Source organism: Typopeltis vanoorti, chromosome 14 (assembly GCF_054136105.1).
Source record: "Typopeltis vanoorti isolate ZY-2024b chromosome 14, IOZ_Tvanoo_1.0, whole genome shotgun sequence".
NCBI classification, from domain to species: domain Eukaryota; kingdom Metazoa; phylum Arthropoda; class Arachnida; order Uropygi; family Thelyphonidae; genus Typopeltis; species Typopeltis vanoorti.
This window is the reverse complement of record NC_143562.1, coordinates 19,851,906-19,875,646: the sequence shown is the minus strand read 5'-3', so window position 1 is coordinate 19,875,646 and position 23,741 is coordinate 19,851,906. Positions and strand designations below refer to the sequence as shown.

The 23,741-nt window shown below is 36.2% G+C and overlaps 1 protein-coding gene across 1 annotated transcript in view; it reads right to left on the bottom strand.

Annotated features, from left to right (window-relative positions):
- LOC150099279 (netrin receptor UNC5C-like) overlaps positions 1–23,741 on the bottom strand; it is a 189,794-nt gene that overhangs the window by 26,197 nt on the left and 139,856 nt on the right. The window contains exons 10-12 of the mRNA XM_090404301.1: positions 19,201–19,299; positions 4,512–4,684; positions 383–619 (exon numbers count right to left, since the gene is read on the bottom strand). Of these exons, the coding sequence (XP_090260427.1) occupies positions 383–619; positions 4,512–4,684; positions 19,201–19,299 (509 nt within the window). The remainder of the gene's footprint in view (positions 1–382; positions 620–4,511; positions 4,685–19,200; positions 19,300–23,741) is intronic.

Here is a 23,741-nt window from a genome sequence, read left to right as displayed (position 1 = left end):
AATCAGCTACAAATGGTGCCTCTGACATTAGTAAAACAGGCAGTGATCAATTCAAAAGAATACAAAGGCTAAATAAAGAATTGCCATCCATCAAAGTCCAGACTGTAAACAGAGAGATTAATAAAAGTTATGTTAAAAGAAGTTATCTAGGATGTAAAGACTTTCTCTTTTGATGAGCAACAGATTGACAGTGGAAATGGTGAGTGCATCAGCTATGAATAATTTTAAGGAGGGAGAGAGAGAGAGAGATGAAAAGAAGTATGTGGACTTATGAGGGCTTGCAGATGCCTATATAATAATAGATAGTAATCAAGGATGACTGTCCACAATAAATATTAACTTCATGGAGGTGACGGTTCTGATGATAATAAATAATACTAACCTCTAATGCTGCTTTGGTACCTTCAACACAGTAAAGTCTAATATTGTAGTCAACAGATGAATGAAGAGATGGAGCAAATGCTGCCAGAGTGAGAGATTTGATGGCTTTACATCCTGGTTGAGATTCTCCCACAAGGACATAACGAGACAGTTGATCTGTAATCAAGTGGCACCACTGTTCATCTAACTGACAGTACACTGGGGTATTAATTGTTTCTTCTCCCAATGTCAGCAGAGTCTGAAACACACACATATGCACAAAAAGCATTACTCAATCTCATTATGTTAATTTTTCGACAGTTTATTGTTTGCATATTCATTTTGGTAAATTGCATAAAACTGAATTACCCTATTATAAAATTATGCATAAAAATTTTAAAAATGCATTAAAAATTTATAATCCAAATTATACAAATATTTCTAGTTCTCTATCTATTTTCATAAAGGTTATGCAAGCATTTGCAGATAGTATATAGATCTGCCAATACAATTTAAAATCTGATTAAAGTGATGATTTTCACTCAACTGCCTTTTATTTTACTGGACTAATATATAATTTATTTAATTCACCTTTATTTGTCTTTAATGGGCTGTTCTGATCTGATATACAAGCAGAAAGGCAGCAGTTAGCAAAGGATGCTAAAAGAAATCATAGGGAGTTTTTTCAATATGGGGCCAGTAGAAAGAAGAATGATTCTGGGAGGATCTTTCATCCAGAGTATTTTATTAATAAGGTCTGACACCTTTTGACTACTTGTATATGAGAAATATGACTTTTGCATTACTTCAACCTTGGTATCACTTCCAGGTCTGGCTCCCACTGATGAGACCTAAATAAAGGTTGAAACTGGTCTGGGTAGTGGCCCTTTCCATTATACACGTCCCAAAGGAGGTGTGCTTTGTATTATGGAATAGATAGAAAGGCAATTGGATGTGAAGTCATTAGTCTCTGTGCTCAGATGTGAAGATACCGCATGCATAAAACATTGTCTTGCTTACTTGGATAAAGGATTAAAATCAAGAATATAATTTCTTGGCATTTTTAATTTCTGGAAGGATGATGTTGGTCAGTGATAATGGGAGAATGATAGACACTGAGGAGAATATAGTAGAGGTGCTTCATGAGCAGTTTCATTAAAGTATTCTATCCTTGTGATTGTAACATAATGCAGAACTTGAGAGCAGTGGGAATGGGGGAGGGGTAAATAATGTTGAGTGAGCAGGAGTTATATAAGGAATTGAATAAACTTGATGTCAACAAGGCCATGGGACTTGATGGTATATTACCGCATGTCTTGAGGGAACATTCCAGGGAACAGCTTTAACTTACATTTTTAACACCAGTGTTAGATTAGCCAACTTCTGAAGGAGTGGAAAGATGGCAAAATGGCTCTGCTTCATAAAGAGGATAATAAGACTAAGGCTTCGAATTATAGGCCAATCTGCTTGTCTGGAGTTGTGATATATATGACAAGGTATTAAAGAAGCTAGTGAGGAAAATGATTCAGGACAAGAATTCTACTGGCTTGACAGCAGCAGAATTCTCTTTGATGGACAGCATGGGTTTGCTAAACAGAAATCTTGTTTCAGCAATAGATTGCCACATGACAAACTAGTAGTTAAATTGGAACAGATGGGGTTGGTTAGTAGATTAGTGCATTGGATTGGAGATTGGCTATCTGATAGGTATCAACAGGTTGTATATGTGGGTGTGATATCCCAGAAGATCAAAGTCACTAGTGGTGTACCCCAGGGGTTTGTTTTGGAATCATTGTTGTTTATTTTGTATGCAAATGACATTGAAAAGGGCTTAAGTAGTGATACAGCTGTTTGCAGATGATGCAGACTTGGAGATAGTTATGAGAAGTAGAGCAGATGTTGTAGCTTTGCAAGAGGTCCTAAATAGATTGAATGGACAAGTGTGTGGGTATAACAGTTTAATGTTGCAAAGTGTAAGGTTTTAAAACTTGGGAAGCAAAGATGGGATGCAGAGTATGGGATATTTTAGAGAAGGTGGAGGAGATGAAAGATCTGGGGATGATGGTGGATAGGGAGTTGGAATTTTGTGGACATTTTGCTAAAATTGTGAGGAAAACACAGCAGATTATGGGAATGATGCAGAGAACACTGACGTGTAGAAGTAAGGATGTTTTGATTCCATTGTAAGTTTTTGATCAGGCCACATATGGATTATTATGTATGAATTTGGTTGCCAGGTTTTCAAAAGGATGATGAGATGTTGGAGAGGGTTCAGAGACTTAACTGAATTGGTTTCTTGTCTCTAGAATGTGGACTATGAGGTCTGACTGAGAGAATGCAAATTATAGAGCCTAGTGGACAGAAGGAAGAGGAGAGACATGATCGAGAAAATAAGTTTGTAAGGGATAATTACAGATTAATGTGGATGAGATTTTTCAGAAAATATCTGGAGACAGGGGGAGAACAATCCGCCTTATACCTGCTTCCCTGGAAGCGGGTATAACGTGGATGTGATCAAGTGGGTGAGAGTAGATTTTTTTGCATGCAGAGTGGTGGGATTGGAATGCATTGCCTGAGTGTGGTGAGTAAATGCATTTAAGTCAAGGTATGATGAGCTGTGCATATGAGAGCAGGACCTCTCACGATGACTCTCTTTACTCCATAGAGGGCCTGTTAATAATAATATGCACAGTCAGGCAGCATTGCAGTTATCAGCTGCCAAATGAAATTACTCTCTCTCCTCATTTCTCCAAAATTAGATCCATATTTGACATAACTTTTAATATAATCACTTAAGAAATTAAACTCCATGGAGTTTGGCAAAGTCAGAGAACCGAATTACTTTGGTATAGTGAACCATTATATGGTTTGTTATAAGCTTTGATCAGACCACATATGAATTACTGTACACAGATTTGGTCACCAGGTTTTCAAAAGAATGAAGAGACGTTGGAACAGGTTCAAAGACAATCGACTAAGTTGGTCTGGAGTGTAGAGTATGAAGGCAGATTGGAAAAGTGCAAATTGCAGTCTAGTAGATAGAAGGATGATGTGAGACATGATTAAGACTTAAGTTTTTTGTAAGGGGTTATTACAAGATTCATGTGGATTAGATGTTTCATGGAATGGGTGAAGAAGGGGAAAGAACAGAGGCCATCCTTGAAAGCTGTATAAAGGTGTGAGCAAAGGGATGATGACTAGGTTTTTTGCATGAAGAGTTATGGATAGTTGGAATGCATTGCCTGTAAGTGTGGAGACAGTGAATGCCTTCAAGTCACAGTATGATGAACTGTGTGAGAGAGAAAGAGATGAAGGACCTCCCATGATGAGATTGACTCCATAGAGGTCTAATAATAAATCTGAATTAAAATAAGTGACAGCGTATCAAAACCAATTTCATAGCATTGATCTTATTTATGTGACTCTACCCACAAATGAGAGATGTATAAGTTGGTAAGGGGTTCTCATAGTAATACTGAAGAGGTTTTTCATAGAGTGGTGAAAGATGGGGGGGGGGGGGAGAACAAGAGGACATCACTGAAGAAGTACAAGGAAGCTATGCGCAAAGAAGTGAGAAGCAGTTTTTTGCATGGAGAGTGATGAATGATTGGAATGTGTTGCCTGAGAGTGTGGAATCTGCAGAGAATGTGAATGTATTGAAGGCATGGTATGAAGAAGTATGTGTGTGCATGCATAGGTGTGGCAGAGGAACCTCGGATATTAATCCTCGACTTCATGGAGGTATGAAGATAATAACAGTAATAAAGGTTTTCATTATCTGTCATACATTAAGTCTCCATAGCTCAGTTGGTACAGATGAATCCTTTGGGTTGAAAAGACCAGTCTCATATGGTAGTGGCAGAACATATATCTACAGACAAAATACTTATTGCTAAACAAGGAAGGTATAACAAGAAACTACCTTGTTGAAGTACATTGAAGGATAGGAGGAGGATCATATATTAGTAATATAGATGGGCTATGGGTTTAAATAAGCCACTTCAGACTTCAAATTAAGTGGCAATCTCACAATGGACAATGGATTTCATCATCCAGTACGAAGCATGCCACAGTTTACTAAATAAAAAATTACTGCATTTAAACAAAAGAAGAAAAATAACAAAAAAAAAAAAAAAAAAACTGAATCATACCTTCCACACTGGAGTTTCATCTTCAAGAGGATTATCACTGTTATACACCTTAATACTCCAATTTTCTGGCTGCTTGACACTAGCACAATGCTGAAAACTAACAATTACCGGTTTATTAAACAAAATTCCAGGAGGACCTAACTGAATCACCGGACTGAGCATGGTTTGTCGATCTGAAAGATTAAGGGGATATCCTTTAAAACATGCCTAAAAATGTTAATAAAAGTTTAATATAAACTGCTTGGAAAGAAGTCAACTGACACTCCCATGGACAAGGTGCATCATCCCATGTAATGAGTCACATGTTTGTAGCCAGTATAAATTGGAGCAATATGATGCTCCAAAGTTCCAGGCATTGACGGGAATATGAATCTGCACATAAACATTCAGAACTGAGGCTCACAACATGGGCTTCAATGGCAGGACTACAATATGCAAGTCCTACATTACATGAACCAACATGCAACATCATCTTAAGTGGTGCAACTTAACTGCACCACTTAAGATGATGTGCAATGTGTTTGTACAGTGTGCATGTGGAAGCTTGGAAAGCTGTGTTATGGAGAGAGAAATCACACTATGCCCTCTACTGAGCAGATGGATGTGATTGCAGCAGTGTGATGGTATGGTCCTATTTTTCCTGATTTGGCCTCAGACCTCTGTTTGTGGTGCCACAAACACTGAACTCTGAGAGGAGTTTGAATATTCTGCATAATGCAATGCTTCCTACTTTGTGGCATTTCTACGGAACTGACCATTGTCTCTTTCAGCAAGACAATGCACTGTGTCATAAGGCTGCTGCTGTAACTGCATGGTTTGTAGACATGAATGTCACCATACTTAACTGGCCTACACAGAGCCCTGATCTCAACCTTAATGAACATCTTTGGAATGAACTGGAGCATCAGGTGAGGTCAAGGGATGTCAATCCCACAATAGTTTAGGACCTTATTACATGCCTACAGGAAACATGGTCCAAAATTCCCATTGATTGGTATTATATGCTTGTGGAAAGTATTCCCTGTAGGATTTCTGCAGCCATCACAGGGAAACGAGGTCCTACATCTTATTATTTATGTTTGTTCCTCACACTATGGTCACTATGGTATCCACTGACTTCTTTCCAAGCACTGTATGTTTACCTTTAATCTGATCATATGAATTCTTTTTACTGCATTTTTTAAATAAATAAATAAATGCGTGTGTGTGTGTGTGTGTGTGTGTGTGTGTGTGTGTGTGTGTGTGTGTGTGTGTGTGTGTGTGTGTGTGTGTGTGTGTGTATTAATCCCACAAATGAGATTGCAAATCCTATACCTTTAATGGTGTGTGGACAACAGGTGAGCGAGAAAAAAAAAAAAGTTGTAATTTTTTTATTTTACTACAAAAAAGAAAGCCATTCCACATGATAGACATGATACTTTACTCTGTATAAACCATCATTAAGCATCCACAATTTACTATTCAATGATAACTGAAATTCATAAACAATTACTGAATACTTCTAATATATTAGCTGACTGACTGGCCTCCACAGAGCACTGATCTTAACTCTATTAAACATCTGTGGGATGAACTAAAGTGCCAGGTGAGGTCAAGGGACATCCACCCCACAACAGTCCAGGACCTGATTACATGCCTACAGGAAGAATGACAGCAATCAATGTGAATCTGATTACATGGTGTCTATGGTGACTACTGACTTCTTTTCAAGCAGTGTATTTAGTGATATTGAAGGGCATTTTTTGCTGTTTTTTTTTAAATACAATTTAAGAATGAACATCAAGACAATTCAGAGTTGATTCACACAGCCACAATTTTTTCACAAGATGATTTTATCAAATCTTATTAAACTAAAATCACAAAGTTATATACAGACAACACTTTAGTAAAATGTTTGTATTGTGAAAATTTTAAGTCACCTTCTGTTAGAATGATAGACTAAAAAAAAAAAAAAAAACTGCCTATAGCAAACTGAAATGAGCATGAAACTACAAGATTTTAAGAGTTTTAAATTATTCTTAACTGTAAACCATGCTTTTTAAAATAATTCATTTGTGCTGCATCTCAATAGAGAATATAAAAAAAAAAAACGGTTGCAAATATCATACCCATGTCTTGGGTGCTTTCATTTTAAATTTCAGTGTTATGGCAAACATGATTTATGTATAATTGTTATTAATTTCTTTGTTCAGTAGAATTGATTAAGTTATAGATGTTAACTAGATCTCTGTATTCTTGAATATAATCTGGTTCTCTAAATTTTTTGAATACAAAAACTTATATATATATATATTTTAAATAAACCATGTCACCTGTTTATCTCTCGGTATCAGTCATTTAAACTAATTAATAATATATATATATATATATATATATATATATATATATATATATCTGCTAGCCTTTTATGATAAAGTTACAAGAGCATTAGATGAGGGAAAGGCATATACTGCCATCTTCCTAGACTTAGCAAAGGCATTTGACAGGGTGCCACATGATAAACTGATATTCAAGTTGTAGCACATGGGTCTGGATGTCAGATTGGTCAACTGGATTCAGGATTGGCTGTCTGATAGGTATCAGAGAGTTGTGTATGGTAGAACAATATGAAAGAGGCAGAAGGTTACAAGTGGGGTTCCACAGGGCTCAGTACTAGGACCTATATTGTTTAACCTTTATATCAATGACATTGTCCGTGAATTGCAAGGGGATATTCGGTTGTTTGCAGATGATGCGAAGCTGGGAAGGGTTATTAGTAATAGTGCAGATGTGGTAGCCCTGCAAGAGGATTTGAATAAACTAGATAGATGGGAAAATGAATGGGGGATGCGATTTAATGCAGAAAAATGTAAGGTCTTGAGTTTTGGGACACATCGATGGGACACTGCATACTCTATGAGAGGAGTTAAACTGGAGGAAGTAGGAGAGACAAGAGATCTGGGTTTGATGATTGATAGAAACCTGAAATTTAGGGGACATATTGCAAAGGTAGTGAAGGTAACACAGAGGATTGCTGCAATAATGAGAAGGAATGCTGACCTGCAGAGATAAAATGGTTATCATTCCGCTGTATAAGACTCTGATCAGACCACACTTAGACTATTGTTCTCAGATCTGGTCCCCAGGATTTGAAAGGGATATATTAACTGTGGAAAGGGTACAAAGGCGGATAACAAAGATGGTGTTGGGACTGTACAATGTTAGTTATGAGGATCGGCTGAGGGAGTGTGGACTGCGGAGTTTGGTGGATAGAAGAAGGAGGGGTGATATGATTGAAACTTTTGAAATTTTATATTGAATTTATATTTATATTGAAACTGTTGAGAGGTGGTTACAGAGTTCACACTGGGGAGTTCTTTCGCTTGGTTGAACAGTGGGAAGGAGTCATGACAAGGGGTCATCCCTGGAAGTTATGAAAGGAAACCATGAGAAAGAGGGTGAGGAGTGGTTTCTTTGCATGGAGAGTGGTTGAACCATGGAATGCATTACCTAATGGAGTGGTGAGAGCGAGAACGGTCAATGCATTTAAGGAGTGGTATGATAGACTTTGTGTTTCCTAGGAGGGCGCTCCCTTGAGTTTTTTGACTCCATGGAGGCCTGAATAATAATAATAATAATATATATATATATATATATATATATACATATATATATATATAAACTTAAACAACCAGTTTAAAAACCAGCCCCAGCTCACCTGCATGCATACACAAGAATATTGATATATATATATATATATATATATATAAAACATTGTATTTCATTTCTGAAAAATGATATGACAGAAAACGTTAAGCAGAGGAATTGTTAAGAATGGATTGAGCACGTTCAGACAAACAGAAAAAATATACAATATGACACAGCAGAAATAATCCAGTATAATATGAAGGTGGTCTGCAAAGTTTTCGACCTCGACCATAGATGGAAACACTATCAGCAAGATTTTTTTTTTCCAAGTTAGTTATTTATTTTATTTATCATTGTACACATGGTTAAAAGACAATAAGATATAATACACATGAGTATAGATAAGATACACATATATGATAAAAAAAAATAATAATAATAAAAAAGTCTACATTCAAGCAAATACAAATATGAAATTTATGACAAGCATCAGATTTCATATTTTAACATTTAGGTTTTTGATCCAGTTGATTGCCTCTGGGGATAGGTCAAAAATATCATTAAAGTCACTTGGATATGCTGTCAGCTCGCATTCCTGTACTATATGGTAAATGGTTTGGGTCTCGGCTCCATAGGGACAGTGGGAATTTGGTATCTTACCCCGCTTTGAAAGTAAGTCTCCACATACACCATGGCCTGTAGGAATCCTGTTAGCTGTCGTCCACATATTCCTGGGCAGGTGAAATCAAGATGGTTTTTGGAAGATGTTTATGTGATTGCGAACTTCAGGTGATACAGCTTGGGACCACAGTACATCCCACCTACTTACCATACTGTCATTCTGGCTAAGAAGATTACGGGCGGTTTTTATGGTAGGTCCTCTGGATTTTAGTCTATTAGATAAAGCATCTGGAATAAATTCATGTATTGGAAGATTTTCGTTATTTAAAATTCTTTTATATTCACGAAGCAAGGCTTCCTGTCATCGCAGTTCTGGAGAAGCAATATGGCTCAAAGTGGGGAGCCATTGTAAGGGTATACTCCTAATGCAACCTGTTATTAAACGCAGAGTGGAGTTAAGTTGAGTATTTAGTTTATTGACATGGTAACTATTGAGCCAGACAGGAGCACGATACTCTGCTGCACTGTAAACTAGATCCATTGCAGTGCGCTGCAGAGTTGTGGCACATGAGCCCCAGATAGTACCACAAAGCTTCTGGTGCAAACTTTAGCAGCGATATTAATCATATGCTATTTATATGTCAGAGTTCTATCCAGAGTTAATCCCAGATATTTAGGTGTCGGATTAAACGAAATTAATGTTCCATCAGCATATACCTCTGGTTTTTGATTTACAAGACTATTGTTCAGGTGAAAGCAAGAACATTTGGTTTTACCAGAATTTGGTGTTAATCTCCATTTTTTATAGAACTACCATAAAGCCGACAGATCATTTGTCAATATTTCTTCAGTTCTTTTGATACACTTGTCGCTGATCGACAAAACTAGATCACCTGCATAAGAAAACTTCCTGCTGGTTGTTTCAGGAATATCTGCAATATAAAGGCTAAAAAGCAGTGGTGCGAGCACTGAGCCCTGAGGTAATCCATTCTTAAGCACTCTCTGTTTACTGATGCTTCCTCCGGTGACTACCCTGAAATATCGATCACACAGTAAGTTGTTTAGGAGATGACCCAATATTTTACATGGGATGACCTTAAGAAATTTATATATGAGTCCCTCTCTCCAAACAGTATCGTAAGCTGCTATTAAGTCAATAAAGACTGCAGTAGTCTTTAGGCATCTTTGAAATCCTGCTTCAATGTAGGTTGTTAAGCTGAGAACTTGATCTTTGCAGCTGCGATCTCTTCTGAATCCTGCTTGCTCTATTGGAACACATTCCAAAAGTTTATCACTGATCCTGTTCAATATTAGTCTCTCCAACAATTTGTAGGTTGCACTTAAAAGGGCTATGGAGCGATAGCTTTCAGTTCTGTCTGCTGGCTTACCTGGTTTTAACACAGCAATGATTTTTGTCCTTTTAAATTCTTTAGGAACGCAGCCACTTTCAAGTATATCGTTAAAGAACTTAGCTAGCCACAATCTTGCATAAGGTCCACAGTGCGTCAGGAATTCATTATGAACATTGTCAAATCCAGGAGCCTTCCCCATTTTGATATGTTGAAGAGCCGAGGATATTTCCTCACGGGAAAAAGGCAAAGAGAATTGTTGATTCTTTTGAGTTACAGACTTCATAGCCTTAGTTTGTGTTTTACCTCTTTAGTATGTTCTTTATCTATCAAAGCTCTAGAAAGCGAAACAATATGAGCAGTTATCTGATTCGGATCGACAAGAGAAGATTTCTTTGGTACAGAGGGGCTTGAACCAAACCTTTTACATAGCGACCAGACTTTTCTACTAGAGTGTTTGAAATCTATGTTTTCAGTTATTTGAATCCACTTTTCCCTACGAGCAGCGTTGAGACTGGAGCAGTTCTTCTCCTATCTCAGGATCCTTACTTTCAAGGAATTCCTGATACAGGGATTCACTTTCATTGGTCCATCCAGGCACGTATTTGTTTTGGTAGCCTAAAGGAATGTGTATTTTTGCCACCACTATAACTACTCCAGTGAACCGTGTATAGTTTTTGTAAGTTGGGGGAATTCTCCTAAGGCGTGCGTCTAGATCTGCAGTGAAGTTTTCCCGGTCGGTTTTTTGGAAATTCCATCTTGGTCTAGGAAATGATGTTATCACTGGAATTTGGGCTCCTAATTCCATAAAGAGGACAGTGCTGGCTATTTGGAAAAACCTCAAGAACATGTCTGAAGTCTGTAGAGGCTGATTTTCACTATCAGTAGAGACGAATGTCAAATTTGGGTTATATTCCTTATTCCAGGCTCTTGATTTAAAGGTGCCTTTTTCCTTGACATCAAAAACCAAGTGAAGACGTGCTGATCTGCCCATTCAGCTAATATTTCCCCGTTCTAAGTTAGTACATCTGTCATAAGCATCCATGTGAAATTGCAAGTCATTCTATCAAGTAGTTTGTTTTATACTATCTGAAGCAAGTGTTGTCTGTATCCCTTGAAAGATAAAATTCAGTATCGTGCAGTTATAAAATTCTTTGTAAAAGAAGGTTTAATGCCAAACGAAATTCATTCAAAGTCATGGGCCCTCTTCTCCTTTGTTTTCGACAATTAAGAAATGGGTTGCTGAGTTTAAACGTGGCTGTACCAGCCTTGAAGATGATCCAGGTGAAAGACATCCAAAAAGTACAACACCAGAAATCATTGATCTAGTGCACGATATAGTCCAGGAAGTAAAAGTGCGTGAAATTGCTGAGACTATAGGCATTTCAAAAGAATGTGTAGGATATATTTTGCATGAAGAATTGCAAATGAAAAGGTTTTGCAGAAGATGGGTGCTACGCTTGCTCAGAGCAGATCAAAAACGCACTCACATGAAAATCTCTGAACAGTGCTTGGAGTGTTTTAACAAGAATAAAACTGATTTTGTGCATCAATTTATTACTATGGATGAGACTTGGATTCACCATTACACACCAGAATCCAAACAGTGGACAGAAGCCAATAGTTCAGCACCAAAGAAGACAAAGTCGGTTCCATCAGCAGGAAAGGTCATGGCATCGGTGTTTTGGGATGCTAAAAGGCATTTTGTTTATTGATTATCTTGAAAGGAGTAAAGACAATAACCAGGGAATATTATTCCGATCTTTTAACCAGACTAGACAAAAAAATGTGTGAGAATAGACCCGGTTTGCAGAAAAAAAAATCATCTTTCATCAGGACAATGCACCTTCCCACAAACGTGTTTTGGCAATGGGAAAATTAAGGGATCTTCACTATGAATTGTTGGAACATCCATCCTATTCCCCAGATTTGGCTCCCTCCGACTTCTATCTCTTCCCAAAACTAAAACTCTTCCTCTCTGGTCAGCATTTTTCTTTGAATCAAGAGGTGATTGCAGCTGTAGAGGGGTATTTTGCAGATCTTACTGAGAACCACTACAGGGCCAGGATAATAATGCTGGAGCATCACTGGAATAAATGTATTAGTCTTAAGGGAGATTATGTTGAAAAAAAATTTTGAAATTATAAATTCGTTTTTTCAGTTAGGCCGAGAACTTTTCGGGCCACCCTCATTTATATTTATAGTAATAAATGAGGATATCAACTGCTTCATTACCCAACAAAAACAGGAACAGTAAGATGATGAATTCAGTAACATTCAATTATAGCCAAAATTGTAGGCTCCAAGTTCTGCCACATTGAATGTGCTGGCATCCAACTGTGGCATTTGTGGTTTTTGATAGGATAATGATCTGCCGAGATTGTTTCTTTCTTCCTACTGTAACTTCTTAGACTTGCAGCTTGTTTGCACTTTATGGAATAATAGATTGAATACTTGCAGAGTACACATTCCATTGACCTGTCAGTTAGACATGTTGTTTCAACATATTCCTCAAATGAAATTCCTGTACATTCTAACTGCATCAAATTGCTGATTTTAAACACTAGCATCAATAATTTGCTTTTTCTAAAAAAAAAAAAAATTCATGTCGCTTAAAGGAACATCAAGTTAAAATACAATAAATATCACTGAATCACCAGCACTAAAAACATAACTAAACCAATAAATGATCAGTTAATAAGCATGGCAATATGTATGAAGCAAACTGTGTACTTTTTTTTTTGTTGTTACTGCTATATTTAATATATATAGATATCATAATGCACAAATTATATGGTTGTTTTAACCACAATATATGCAGCTATATACAAACAAACTGATTAATGCAATTTATGATTTTCTTTAGAAACAGACCAGACAACATCACATTACATGTCCAAAATACCACCACAATGGAAAGCATGATTCCTGCCACCTGGGAGGGAAATATTGTATTCTGTTAGAGTATATACAGACACTATACTTTTCAGTGGCCCAACCTGAAAAGGATAGTAGTACTTAATTTATCAAATGTACTTAATCTATGGAAGATGAATATTTTTTATGTTTTCTCTCTCTCTCTCCATATGCACACTTAGAGGAGTCTTATGTGCTAACTGCTATAAATGAGACTTTAGAAACTACTTTGTGCAAAGGAAGGGATATACCTGCTTCCCTTCTAGGGTGGGTTTATTCCCAAATTATTTCCAATATTTTTACTAGAAATAAAACTAGTGGCTAAACCAGAAACCAACAGAAAGATGTTTGATTTCCATCGCTTATTTTAGGTGATTGGTGATTTTCATAATTCAGCACAAAACAACCACCCTTTTAATTATAAGCAGGAAGTTTGAAAAAAATACCTTGTTTGGTCTACAGAGCAAGTTTACTGATCATCTAATCCTTAGCCTATCCGTATAATTAACGTGTTACCGATTCCAACTGTATTGGAATCGGTAACGTTGGGGGGAGGGGGAGTTAGGATCGTTTAAAAATCATAGATAAACTATAGCTGTAATAACTACACTGCATTTGATCTCTCAAAGAGATAATTAGGAGATGTGTTTTTATTATTATTAAATATGCCAAAATGCATTAATTTCATTAGTGTAAAACACATTTTCACGAATCTGACAAATATATGCAAAGGGAAAATTAGAACAATCCTGGAAAATAAAATGTTATTGAAAATGAGATATTCATAAAAATTGTCCTTCAATAATTACTTAATGCTTTGTAAATAGGCATGTGCAGAATAAGATCAATTACAGGTGTTTTAATTGTGCATTCCAGATAACTGCAAGTATATGAATGAAATTTTTGCTAACTGGATACCCATATTACATCAAATCACACTGTTGTTTGAAAAAAATACTTTGCTTGGTCTCCAGAGCAAGTTTACACACACATATATATATTCTTATTCCATCCCTCTTTTTTTACCTTGCAGTTTCAAGGATTTTTTTTCTACATTTAACCACTACCATTTTGAGGATAAGGTGGTTAGTCCTATGTCTCATATATATAAAACTTGATAGATATTCAAAAACATCCCTGTCACAATGAGATCCAAACCCACAACCTATTAGCTGGAGAGCAGATATACTATCCACTCGGCCATCCAGGCCAGAAAGACAAGTATATTTTTGAATATCTTTTCTTTGAATGTTTTTAGATACATTGCATATTACTTGTAACACCAATCAGGTATGCAAAAGGCATTTTTATTTTTGCATCCATCCATACAAGTTTTCCCCGACTCTCTGAAGATTTTATTCAAAATTTGATATTTGAGATCCTTACTAAAAACTTCAAGTCATCTCTTGGTTTCAGCTGATTGATTTTTAGTGGCAAAATTATGTTACAAATTACACCATACAAAGTATCAACAGTATATAATTTAATCTCAGTTCAAATGTTGCAATAATAAATTATATCAATGAATTGTATAGACAAGAATGCCATTATGAGACTTTGCAACTGTCATATCATTTCCACTTGTTATCATAAAATGAGTCCGCGCGGTTAGCCTAGTGGCTTTCTGCTTCGCAACCATATGCCTGGGGAAGGAGTGTCCTAGGTTCGATTCCCGTCCATGACGTGAGGAGCTTAAGGATCTTCCTCAGCCATAGCCAAGTTAGCTGGTCTTGGGCGTGGACAGTAGGGTTTTTTCCGCCAGTTTATCTGGGGTTTTTCATCCTGCAAGCAGGCAAACCGGCCCCGTGAACACACAGGTTACAGTCATAAATACTTACGGCAAGGAAGGCAACGGGAAACCACCTTGCTCATAATCATCTCTCTAGTATGGTAGAATATAGCTACCCCCCCCCCGGCCGTATGGCAGAAGGGAATAGATAGATAGATCATAAAATGAAATCCAAGATCAAATGTATTCGATAATTTAGGGTGTGAGAGTAGAGTGCCAGAGGAGTGCTTGCCAGGTGAAACATCAGAAATTGAAGGAACTAAAAGGTGTCATGAATCATGTAGTGAAAGATTTGAGATTGATAGTGCAGCAGAAATGTGTCAGAAGGAAGATAGCGAGTTTGTTGCCCTGGTATAGTAACACAGAGTGGAGGAGAAGAGCAGTGATAATGAATGGAGTGATAACAAGAATGTGTAGTAAGAGAGGTCTTCAATATGTGGATGAATGGAGTACATTTGAGGATAGAAGAGCTGTATGCAAGAAATGGATTACATTTGGATGCAGGCATTTGGAGAGACCTGTCATGGCATGGAAACTAGAATTGCATGGGTGGTGGAATGTAGCAGAAATGACTTCATGTAATGTAGGGATAGTGGCTTGAGAAATGAGAAGGTGTACACTGTATTGCAGAGCTAGGTTGAATATGCCAGAAGTAATGACTATAAGAATATTAGCAATACACTGGTTTTTCTGCATAAATGCTAGCAGCATTAGGAATCAAGGGAATCAGTTTGTCAGTGACACCCAATCTCTCCAAAAATTGTTGGTATCACTGAAAGTTGGTTAACTGAGGAATGAATATGTTCTAACAAGGATAGAAATCAAAGGATGAAGCATATTTTGGCGGTATATGGAAAGTAAACATGGTTGAGTGTTACTCGTGATAAAAGATGAATTGTGCCCTCTCACGGTGGAGAATCAGTGGAAATAACACTAATGGCTTTGAGAGTATATGGTGTGAGATAAACATTTATAAGAAAAGATATTTAGTGGGATGTTTCTATAAACCAGAGAACGACGTAGATGAGCAGGAAGTGTTTAAGCAAATTAGTTTTGCAAGTGCAAAGCAGTAATCATTATGGTGGACAGAGAAGGCTGCATGCAGTACTAAGGGAACTGGATTTTTTGGATTTCTTGAGGAACAACTGTCTTAGGTAGCATGTGATGGAAGGAACACGAGAATCAAGAGTTTTGCATTTGGTCACAGAATCAGAGGATCTGATTGTGACTGAGAAGATGAACAGGTATGATGAAGTACCAAGGCAGAAAGAATTTGCAGAATTATAAGGCAGAGAACTACCATAGACTTAGAAATCAACTATCAGCAGTACTATGGATGCAAGAATTTGAAGGAAGAGAGATGAATAGTACATGGGAGATAATTAAGAAAAGATTGTTGACAGCAATCTTTTTTTATTTTTTTTTTATTGAGGTATACAATCGCAGAATGTATACCTCACATGAAGAAAAAGTAATCTGGAGTCAAATGGATTCTAGAGAAATTTAAAGAGAAATTGTAGATAAAAAAAATAAGAATGTAGAAGACATAAAGAGAGGTGGAGAACAGTTGCATGAAGAATTAATATAATGCTCAGACTATGAAAGTGATAAGTATTGCATGAAGAAAAAAATTAGAATATGAGAGAAGACCAGCTCTTGCTCCAAAGGAGTTTGTTTTTTCACTATATAGCTAGTAGAAGGAAAAACAACTGTGGGCAAATTACCTTGCAGGATGGAGATGGGACTAATGTGAAATGCAGATGACACAGTTTAGCTATTTAATCATCGCTTTATTAGTGTTCCATTCTGGTATAGCAAGCTTTATTTCTAGAGGGATAAGGAATGGAGAAGTGTTAAAAGTGAATGAATAGGATATGTTCAAAATATTGCATGTACTAAATGTCAGTAAGGCCCCAATCTTACTGACATTTAGTATAAGCAAACTAGATAAAATTTCACTCTGTGTTATATAGTTGATTTCCCACAATTTTCTCACATGTGATGCAACAGAATTGGTTTCAGCCATAGCCACTATATACTTCTATATGATACAGAAAATAAGCTCTCTCTCTGAAATATCTTCAAAGTATCCTTGACAATTTAGTGTTGAGTTTGTCAGAATTACTTTTGTCATAATGCTTAAAGGCTAACATTAGGACCGGACAATATAGTGACAATTCCATTTAATTATGTATAATTCCCTTAATTCCCTCACTGCACAAGATGGCCTATAACACATCTATGCTATGTAGGAAAAAAGCTCGAGGAAAAGTAGACATCTGTTAATGTGTTTTTGAAGAGGGGGGGGAGGGTTTCAGTCTTTGAGAAAAACAGCATGAGAAAAGTACTCAAAGAGCTTATATAGATGGAAATAAAGAGAAGCTGGTTTGGTGGGTCTAAAGCTGAACAGTAAATGTATGGTTACAAGTTGAACAGGACACGGCCTACACTGCCTATGAAAAGGAATGTAAGAGGCAGAAATAGAGAACATCAATGAGAAAAATAATTGGAGTTAATCTTTGTGCATGAGAGAAGAGATCAATCAATTAAATGAATTGTCCTGCTGGATAGTATCAAGTATTTTTAAGGAGGTTTTTGGTATACCACCTTAAACAAAAGACCAATATCCTGGTGCTGGGAAGATTTGGGATTTATAGTATTAGTAGTTGTTTAAGCCAAAAATAGGTGAGAAACTTGGTGACTTTTTCTGCTCACACCCTTCAGTAGTGAAAGAACCAAGGTTTCTTTTTTTGTAGTTGAAAATGATATGTGTGCGAGGAAAGGGTAGAAGTAACTCACCTAGAATGAAAAATCTGATTTTGTTTGGAGACCAAGGTATTATGAAAGGGTAAGAGAAAATGAAGTGTTCTATCTTCACTCTACTAAGAATAACATGGAGATCAGGGTTTAATATACCAAATGAAGAGGAATGGAGTGTAGCATCATCAGCAGCAACTGGATCTATGGTTATTTAGAGGTCATTTATATATAGGGGGAAAGTTAATGAAATATAGATCCCTGAGTGCTCCAGCATTGTTGAAGAATCTTGGGGAGAGGAAGTAATTCGCTATGACACACAGCAAAAAACCAGAAAGAACACTGGCTGTCCAATTGCAAAATGTTAAAGGCAATTTGGTGAGCAGGCCTTTATATGTCAGAACTGATCACATGCCCAGGAAACATGAAAGTTTACTGTGTTTCTCTAAACCTTTCCACGGGTTGTGTCTAAAGGCAGTGAATTGAGAACAAGGAGATCTGCTGTGAATCAAGAGTAACAGAATGCACATTGGTCACTAATTAGTCAGTTGATCTTAAGCTAGTGAAGAAGTTGGCTTGATGATCTTCCTTATTAGAACCCACACTAATTCAGATGATAATATATTGTGTTAGTGCCCACGAGGTGGCAACAGTTGACTGATGTACTCTCTTCCCTAAATGTTGTTTATAATCATTGATAGTTTGGGCCAGCTATCTTACATTGGCTAATTACTGCACTAATTGTTCCTCCATGAATGTTCTTCACATTGAAACCATTGTGCAGGGCAGTAAATGGAGTAACAGATCATTCCTGGATAGTACATAAGGATGAGAAGAGTTTCCTGATAAGGTTAGAACATCCTCACCTACTCCCTTTGGGAGATAAAAAGGCATTAGCAGGTTTATTTTTTATTTATGAATTTTGACAGAACAGAAATCTTATAACAGTTGATGGAAGTGGTTGATTTATCTTTTTTTATTTTGGAATGAGCTGATTAGGCTTACTTTTGTGCTGCAGGGTCAATGCTCGCCAAGTAAAGGAAAGAATATAAAAATGGTATAAAGTGCAACAGAAGGAATTGTTGAAATCCAGTTCTTTATGATTCAATATCAGCTGAGGTAAATAAATATTCTTTGAGATAATTGTTGTAACCATCTGTGCAGCAGTGGGGGAAAGGGTCAGTCCTAATACAATCTTAGTTACTTACCGGACGGTCTCAGTAAGTAACTAAGATTGTATTAGGACTGTGAGATGAGGATAGACTGAAGGACTGCACCAAATTGTTCCTCCACATTAAAATCACTGTGCAGAGCAGTAAATTATAGGAGAGTAAAAGTTCATCTCTAGATGATATATGAGGATGAGAAGTGTTTCTTGGCAATATAATTTATTAAGCATGAGAAGTAGATTCTTTGCATAAAGAGTGGTGAAAGAGTGGATTGCATTTCAAGAGTGAGTAATAAGTGCACTGACATTGAAAAAATTCAGGTGAAATATGATAGCCATTATAGGGGATAGAATGGAAGAATTTCCATGATAAACTTCATAGATTCAAAAAGCAATACACATTTGTGCCATGTTACAAAAAAGCTACACAATACTAACTGCAACTGGAAAATTTCATATTACCTGAGAGTTTAGGACGATCCTTGTCATCTCTTAAGACAGCAACATAAATATTGGCACTTCCTTTCTTAAGAGCACCTCGAGGGACAGTTATCATAATTCCTAAAAATATATATATATATATATAATTTAAATATTTGCTTTTCAATAAAATTTATTGAATTTTAATCAAAAACTCTTCATTGCAGATGCATGTTATCACAACTCAAGACAGTCTGTTAGACTAGAATAAATAGGAAACCATATTTTACTCTTTGAAAGTATAGAAGGAATTTAAGAGGAAGTTCTGTTAAGCATCCTCTGATTGTAAACAACTGCATTATTGCAATGTCAAGTCCCTAATATCACTTTGAGTTACAAATTATTAGCATAAAAATAAGGAACCACTAATAATTATTTTACTTAATTAAAAATACTCATTTAAGATTTTTCATCTTTGTCTATAAAATTTTTTATGGTGTTCATTGTAAGCACTTTTTTCATCTTTTTTTAATATTAATCCCACACTTCAGAAGTGGTAGGATTAATATTTAAAGACTTTGTGATACTTAAAATTATATGTGGGCTCACTACATAATAGAAACATCTACAAGAAAAATATAATAGATAATTTTTAACTGGTTTTAACATGGTATATAATTATTCTAACAAAGTAACATTTAATCTAGATGTCATGCTACCACTTTGGTGCATTCTATCATAGTAGCATGACACCTAAACATGGGATATGATAGGACATTTCAGTTTACTATATGCTGTATATAAGAATGCATAGCAGTGGCATATAGCTTGTTTAAATTATGGCAATCAAAAATGTTCGGTTTAAATATCATTTCTAATTCATCTAGCCTTAAAACTGTCCAGCAACGTGCACTGTTTTAGAATAGCTATCAAATGGACTTCTGTCTCTAAATCCATAACCTGTGCAGTAGTGGCTAGCAGAGTAGTTCAGACATAATGCATTTTTCTTTAATACAGTAAATCAGTAGTACAGTAAGAAGTACAGAGCTAAATATTAAGCTACTAATGAGTGGTTGGGTACTCTATGATTTATTATATTATTATCTGTGCAAGTAATAATAGTGTTTAAATTGTTGACTGGTATAGATTATTCATATGAATTTAACTGATCACAGAGAAGAATCAATAAAATAAATTAATAAATGCAGAGTGTTATAACTGAAATTTTTGTTGAGATAGTATCTCAAGCATAAGGAGTGGATACTTTATGATCCTTGTCTATATCATTGTCTATCAGAAATCATTCATCAATCTCTTAACTGATCACAGAGAAGAATCAATAAAATAAATTAATAAATGCAGAGTGTTATGACTGAAATTTTTGTTGAGATAGTATCCCAAACATATTGCTAGTGGCCCTGTGATTAGGCTACTACCAGCAGTATTATGGCCCTTCATTAAGTAATAATAGAAAAAAAAAAAAATTAGGAATCTGACAGTCAATTCATTAGTATAGTTTAGTTTATTGTAAAATGGAAATGACTTCACTGGATTAGGGTTGGGATTAGATGCATTTAATGAAATGAATCTGGAAGGTCCGATTTCTTTTTATTCCAGCATCTTCCATTATGTATTATTAATCTTTAAAAATTTGGGAGAGTGGGAAGTAATTGCATGTATAGATGGAAAAGTAAATCCCTTTGCAATATTTCTCCCTTCCCAATTACTACTTTGATCTTCTCGGGTCCATTTTAAGACTACATCCTTGTCTTTCCCTGACGGTGAACATATACAGTGATCAAATTATATCCCTCATTTTATGAAGGTGGTCTGAAAAGTTCTCGGTCTTGACAATAGATGGCAACACTATCGGCAAGATTTTTTTTCTAAGTTGGTGCACCTGTCATAAGCATCCATGTGAAATAGCAAGTCATTCTATCAAGAAAGTTTGTTTTATACAGCTGTCTGAAGCAAAAGTGTTGTCTGTATCCCTTGAAACAGAACTGAGTATTATGCAGTTTAAAATTCTTTGTAAAAGAAGATTTAATGCCAAAAGAAATTCGTTCGAAGTTCATAAATTTCATAGTTCATAGATTTCGATAATTAAGAAATGGGCTGCTGAGTTTACACATGGCCATGCCAACCTTGAAGATGATTCACGTGAAGGCTGTCCAAAAAGTGTAACAACACCAGAAATCATTCATCGAGCACAATATGGTATTGAATGACCAGCAAGTCAAAGTGTGTGAAATTCCTGAGACTATAGGCATTTCAAAAGAACATGTAGGATATATTTTGCATGAAGAATTGCATATGAAAAAGCTTTGGGCAAGATGGGTGCCGTGCTTGCTCACAGCAGATCAGAAACGCACTCACACGAAAATCTCTGAACAGTGCTTGGAATGTTTTAACAAGCATAAAACTGATTTTGTGCATCGATTTATTACTGTGAACGAGACTTGGATTCACCATTACACACCAGAATGCAAACAGCAGTCAAACCAGTGGACAGAAGCCGGTTGTTCAGCGCCAAAGCTGGTTCCATTCAGCAGAAAAGGTCATGCCATCAGTGTTTTGGGATGCTAAAGGCATTTTGTTTATTAATTATCTTGAAAAGGTTAAAACAATAACCAGGGAATATTATTCCGATCTTTTAACCAGACTAGATGAAAAAATTCATGAGAAAACCCGCTTTGCAGATGGAAAAAAAATCATCTTTCACCATTTGTGGGCAGGACATTATCATGTCCTATTGTTGGCAATTTGTTAAATTAAAGGATCCACTATGAATTGTTGGACAATCCCCGCCTATTCCCCAGATTTGGCTCCCTCCGACTTCTATCTCTTCCCAAAACTAAAACTCTTCCTCACTGGTCAGCGTTTTTCTTTGAATCAAGAGGTGATTGCAACTGTAGAGGGGTATTTTGCAGATCTTACTGAGAACCACTACAGGGCCAGGATAATAACGCTGGAGCATCGCTGGAATAAATGTATTAGTCTTAAGGGAGATTATGTTGAAAAATAAAAATTATTTTGAAATTATAAATTCGTTTTTTTCATTGTTAGGCCAAGAACTTTTCAGACCACCCTCGTATATGGTAAAAGAAGCAAGAAAAGCATGCTGAACTTTGTTTTGGAATATAAATATGGTTTTTACCACTTGAAGTTTCCAAAAGGCAATATAGTGGTGCCTTCAATTTATGCATAAGACAGACAAGTTACAGCTTAGGACCTCTGCCTTATAATCTAAAATTTACTCAATAAAGAGCAAGCCTCTTTAAAAGGTTAGCCAAGGGGCCATAGTCATCTTAAATCTTGTGCTGGGTATCATAATAGACAACAAACAATTATTAAAGAACTACTTAAGTGTTGTTTGTGACCTTAGGCTTCTCTGGAAGGAGTATGTGTATATATATATGGGGGGGCTGGAAAGTTCTGATAAACAGAGAACAAAAATGATATGGTTTGTGCAAGAAGGGAAAAAAAAAACTTTTTTCCTCAAAGGATTGTAAATGATGCAGCAGCATTGCAAAGTGTACAACACTTCGTGGGGAATATGTAGAAGCTGTAAGTTACATGGTTCTATCTCAATTCTTTCATGGTGATTATCAGAACTTTTCAGGCCCCCCCCATCTTTTTCACAGTACCTATCATTCAGGTTTCTCTTGCTCCTGTATCAAGCATGAGATTACAGATTTTGGTACTCCAGTCATCTTAGTTAATTGGTGATACCAGTTTTTTTAATTTAAATAAATCAATTTTGTTAGCAGTGTTATATCTTTTCTTGGCATCTTTGTATGGGTCTAAAATTATAAAAACAAAATAAGATCACTCCACATACTACACTAACAATCTCATCTTCACAAATGAGAAGTCACTGAAAAACTAAGATCAGCTACCATATGGCTACACCTACTCTACTGATTGAATGAGTCATGCAGTGATTACATAACCTAACACTCCATGTGGTCAGAGATTACTGGCTGGTCCAGTTAAATGGCATTATGTCCTAAATAAATGAGACAAATTCTTGTTATATTTTCATTTTGTTCTTCTAAACTTGTCCCCAATAAACTGCTGCCCTGATTAACAGGTAGTCTCATTAACTGGAATCAACTTATATCACTAGACACTGCATTGAGTCAGAAGACTATGGAGGAGTTTGCTCATACAAAACTTGTTCATTTCCTCAGTTATTAGGTGAAAGATGCATTTCATTGCCTGGTGTGAAACCACCACTCTACTTATTGGATGCTTGCAGTGGCTTGAAAAAGTTCCATGTTTGGTCTCTAGAGTAGGGTTTCTGGATCTGGTAAAAAATAAATTAAATTACCAAAAAATATATATAATCAATAAAAATACAAAAAAGTATCTTTAACCCACTCACAGCATGAATGTACTATAGGTTCACACATAAAACCCTTTATGGGTGGAAGCCACAAAGATTTCCACATTCAGCATTCCCTGACAATGCACCTGCCACTTTCCATGAGAAAAAAATAAAAAACGTTACTTCTCATGCCTTGCTCACCATTCATGTGCAACTTCCATGAATGAACGTTTGCTGCTTCCACATTGTTCTG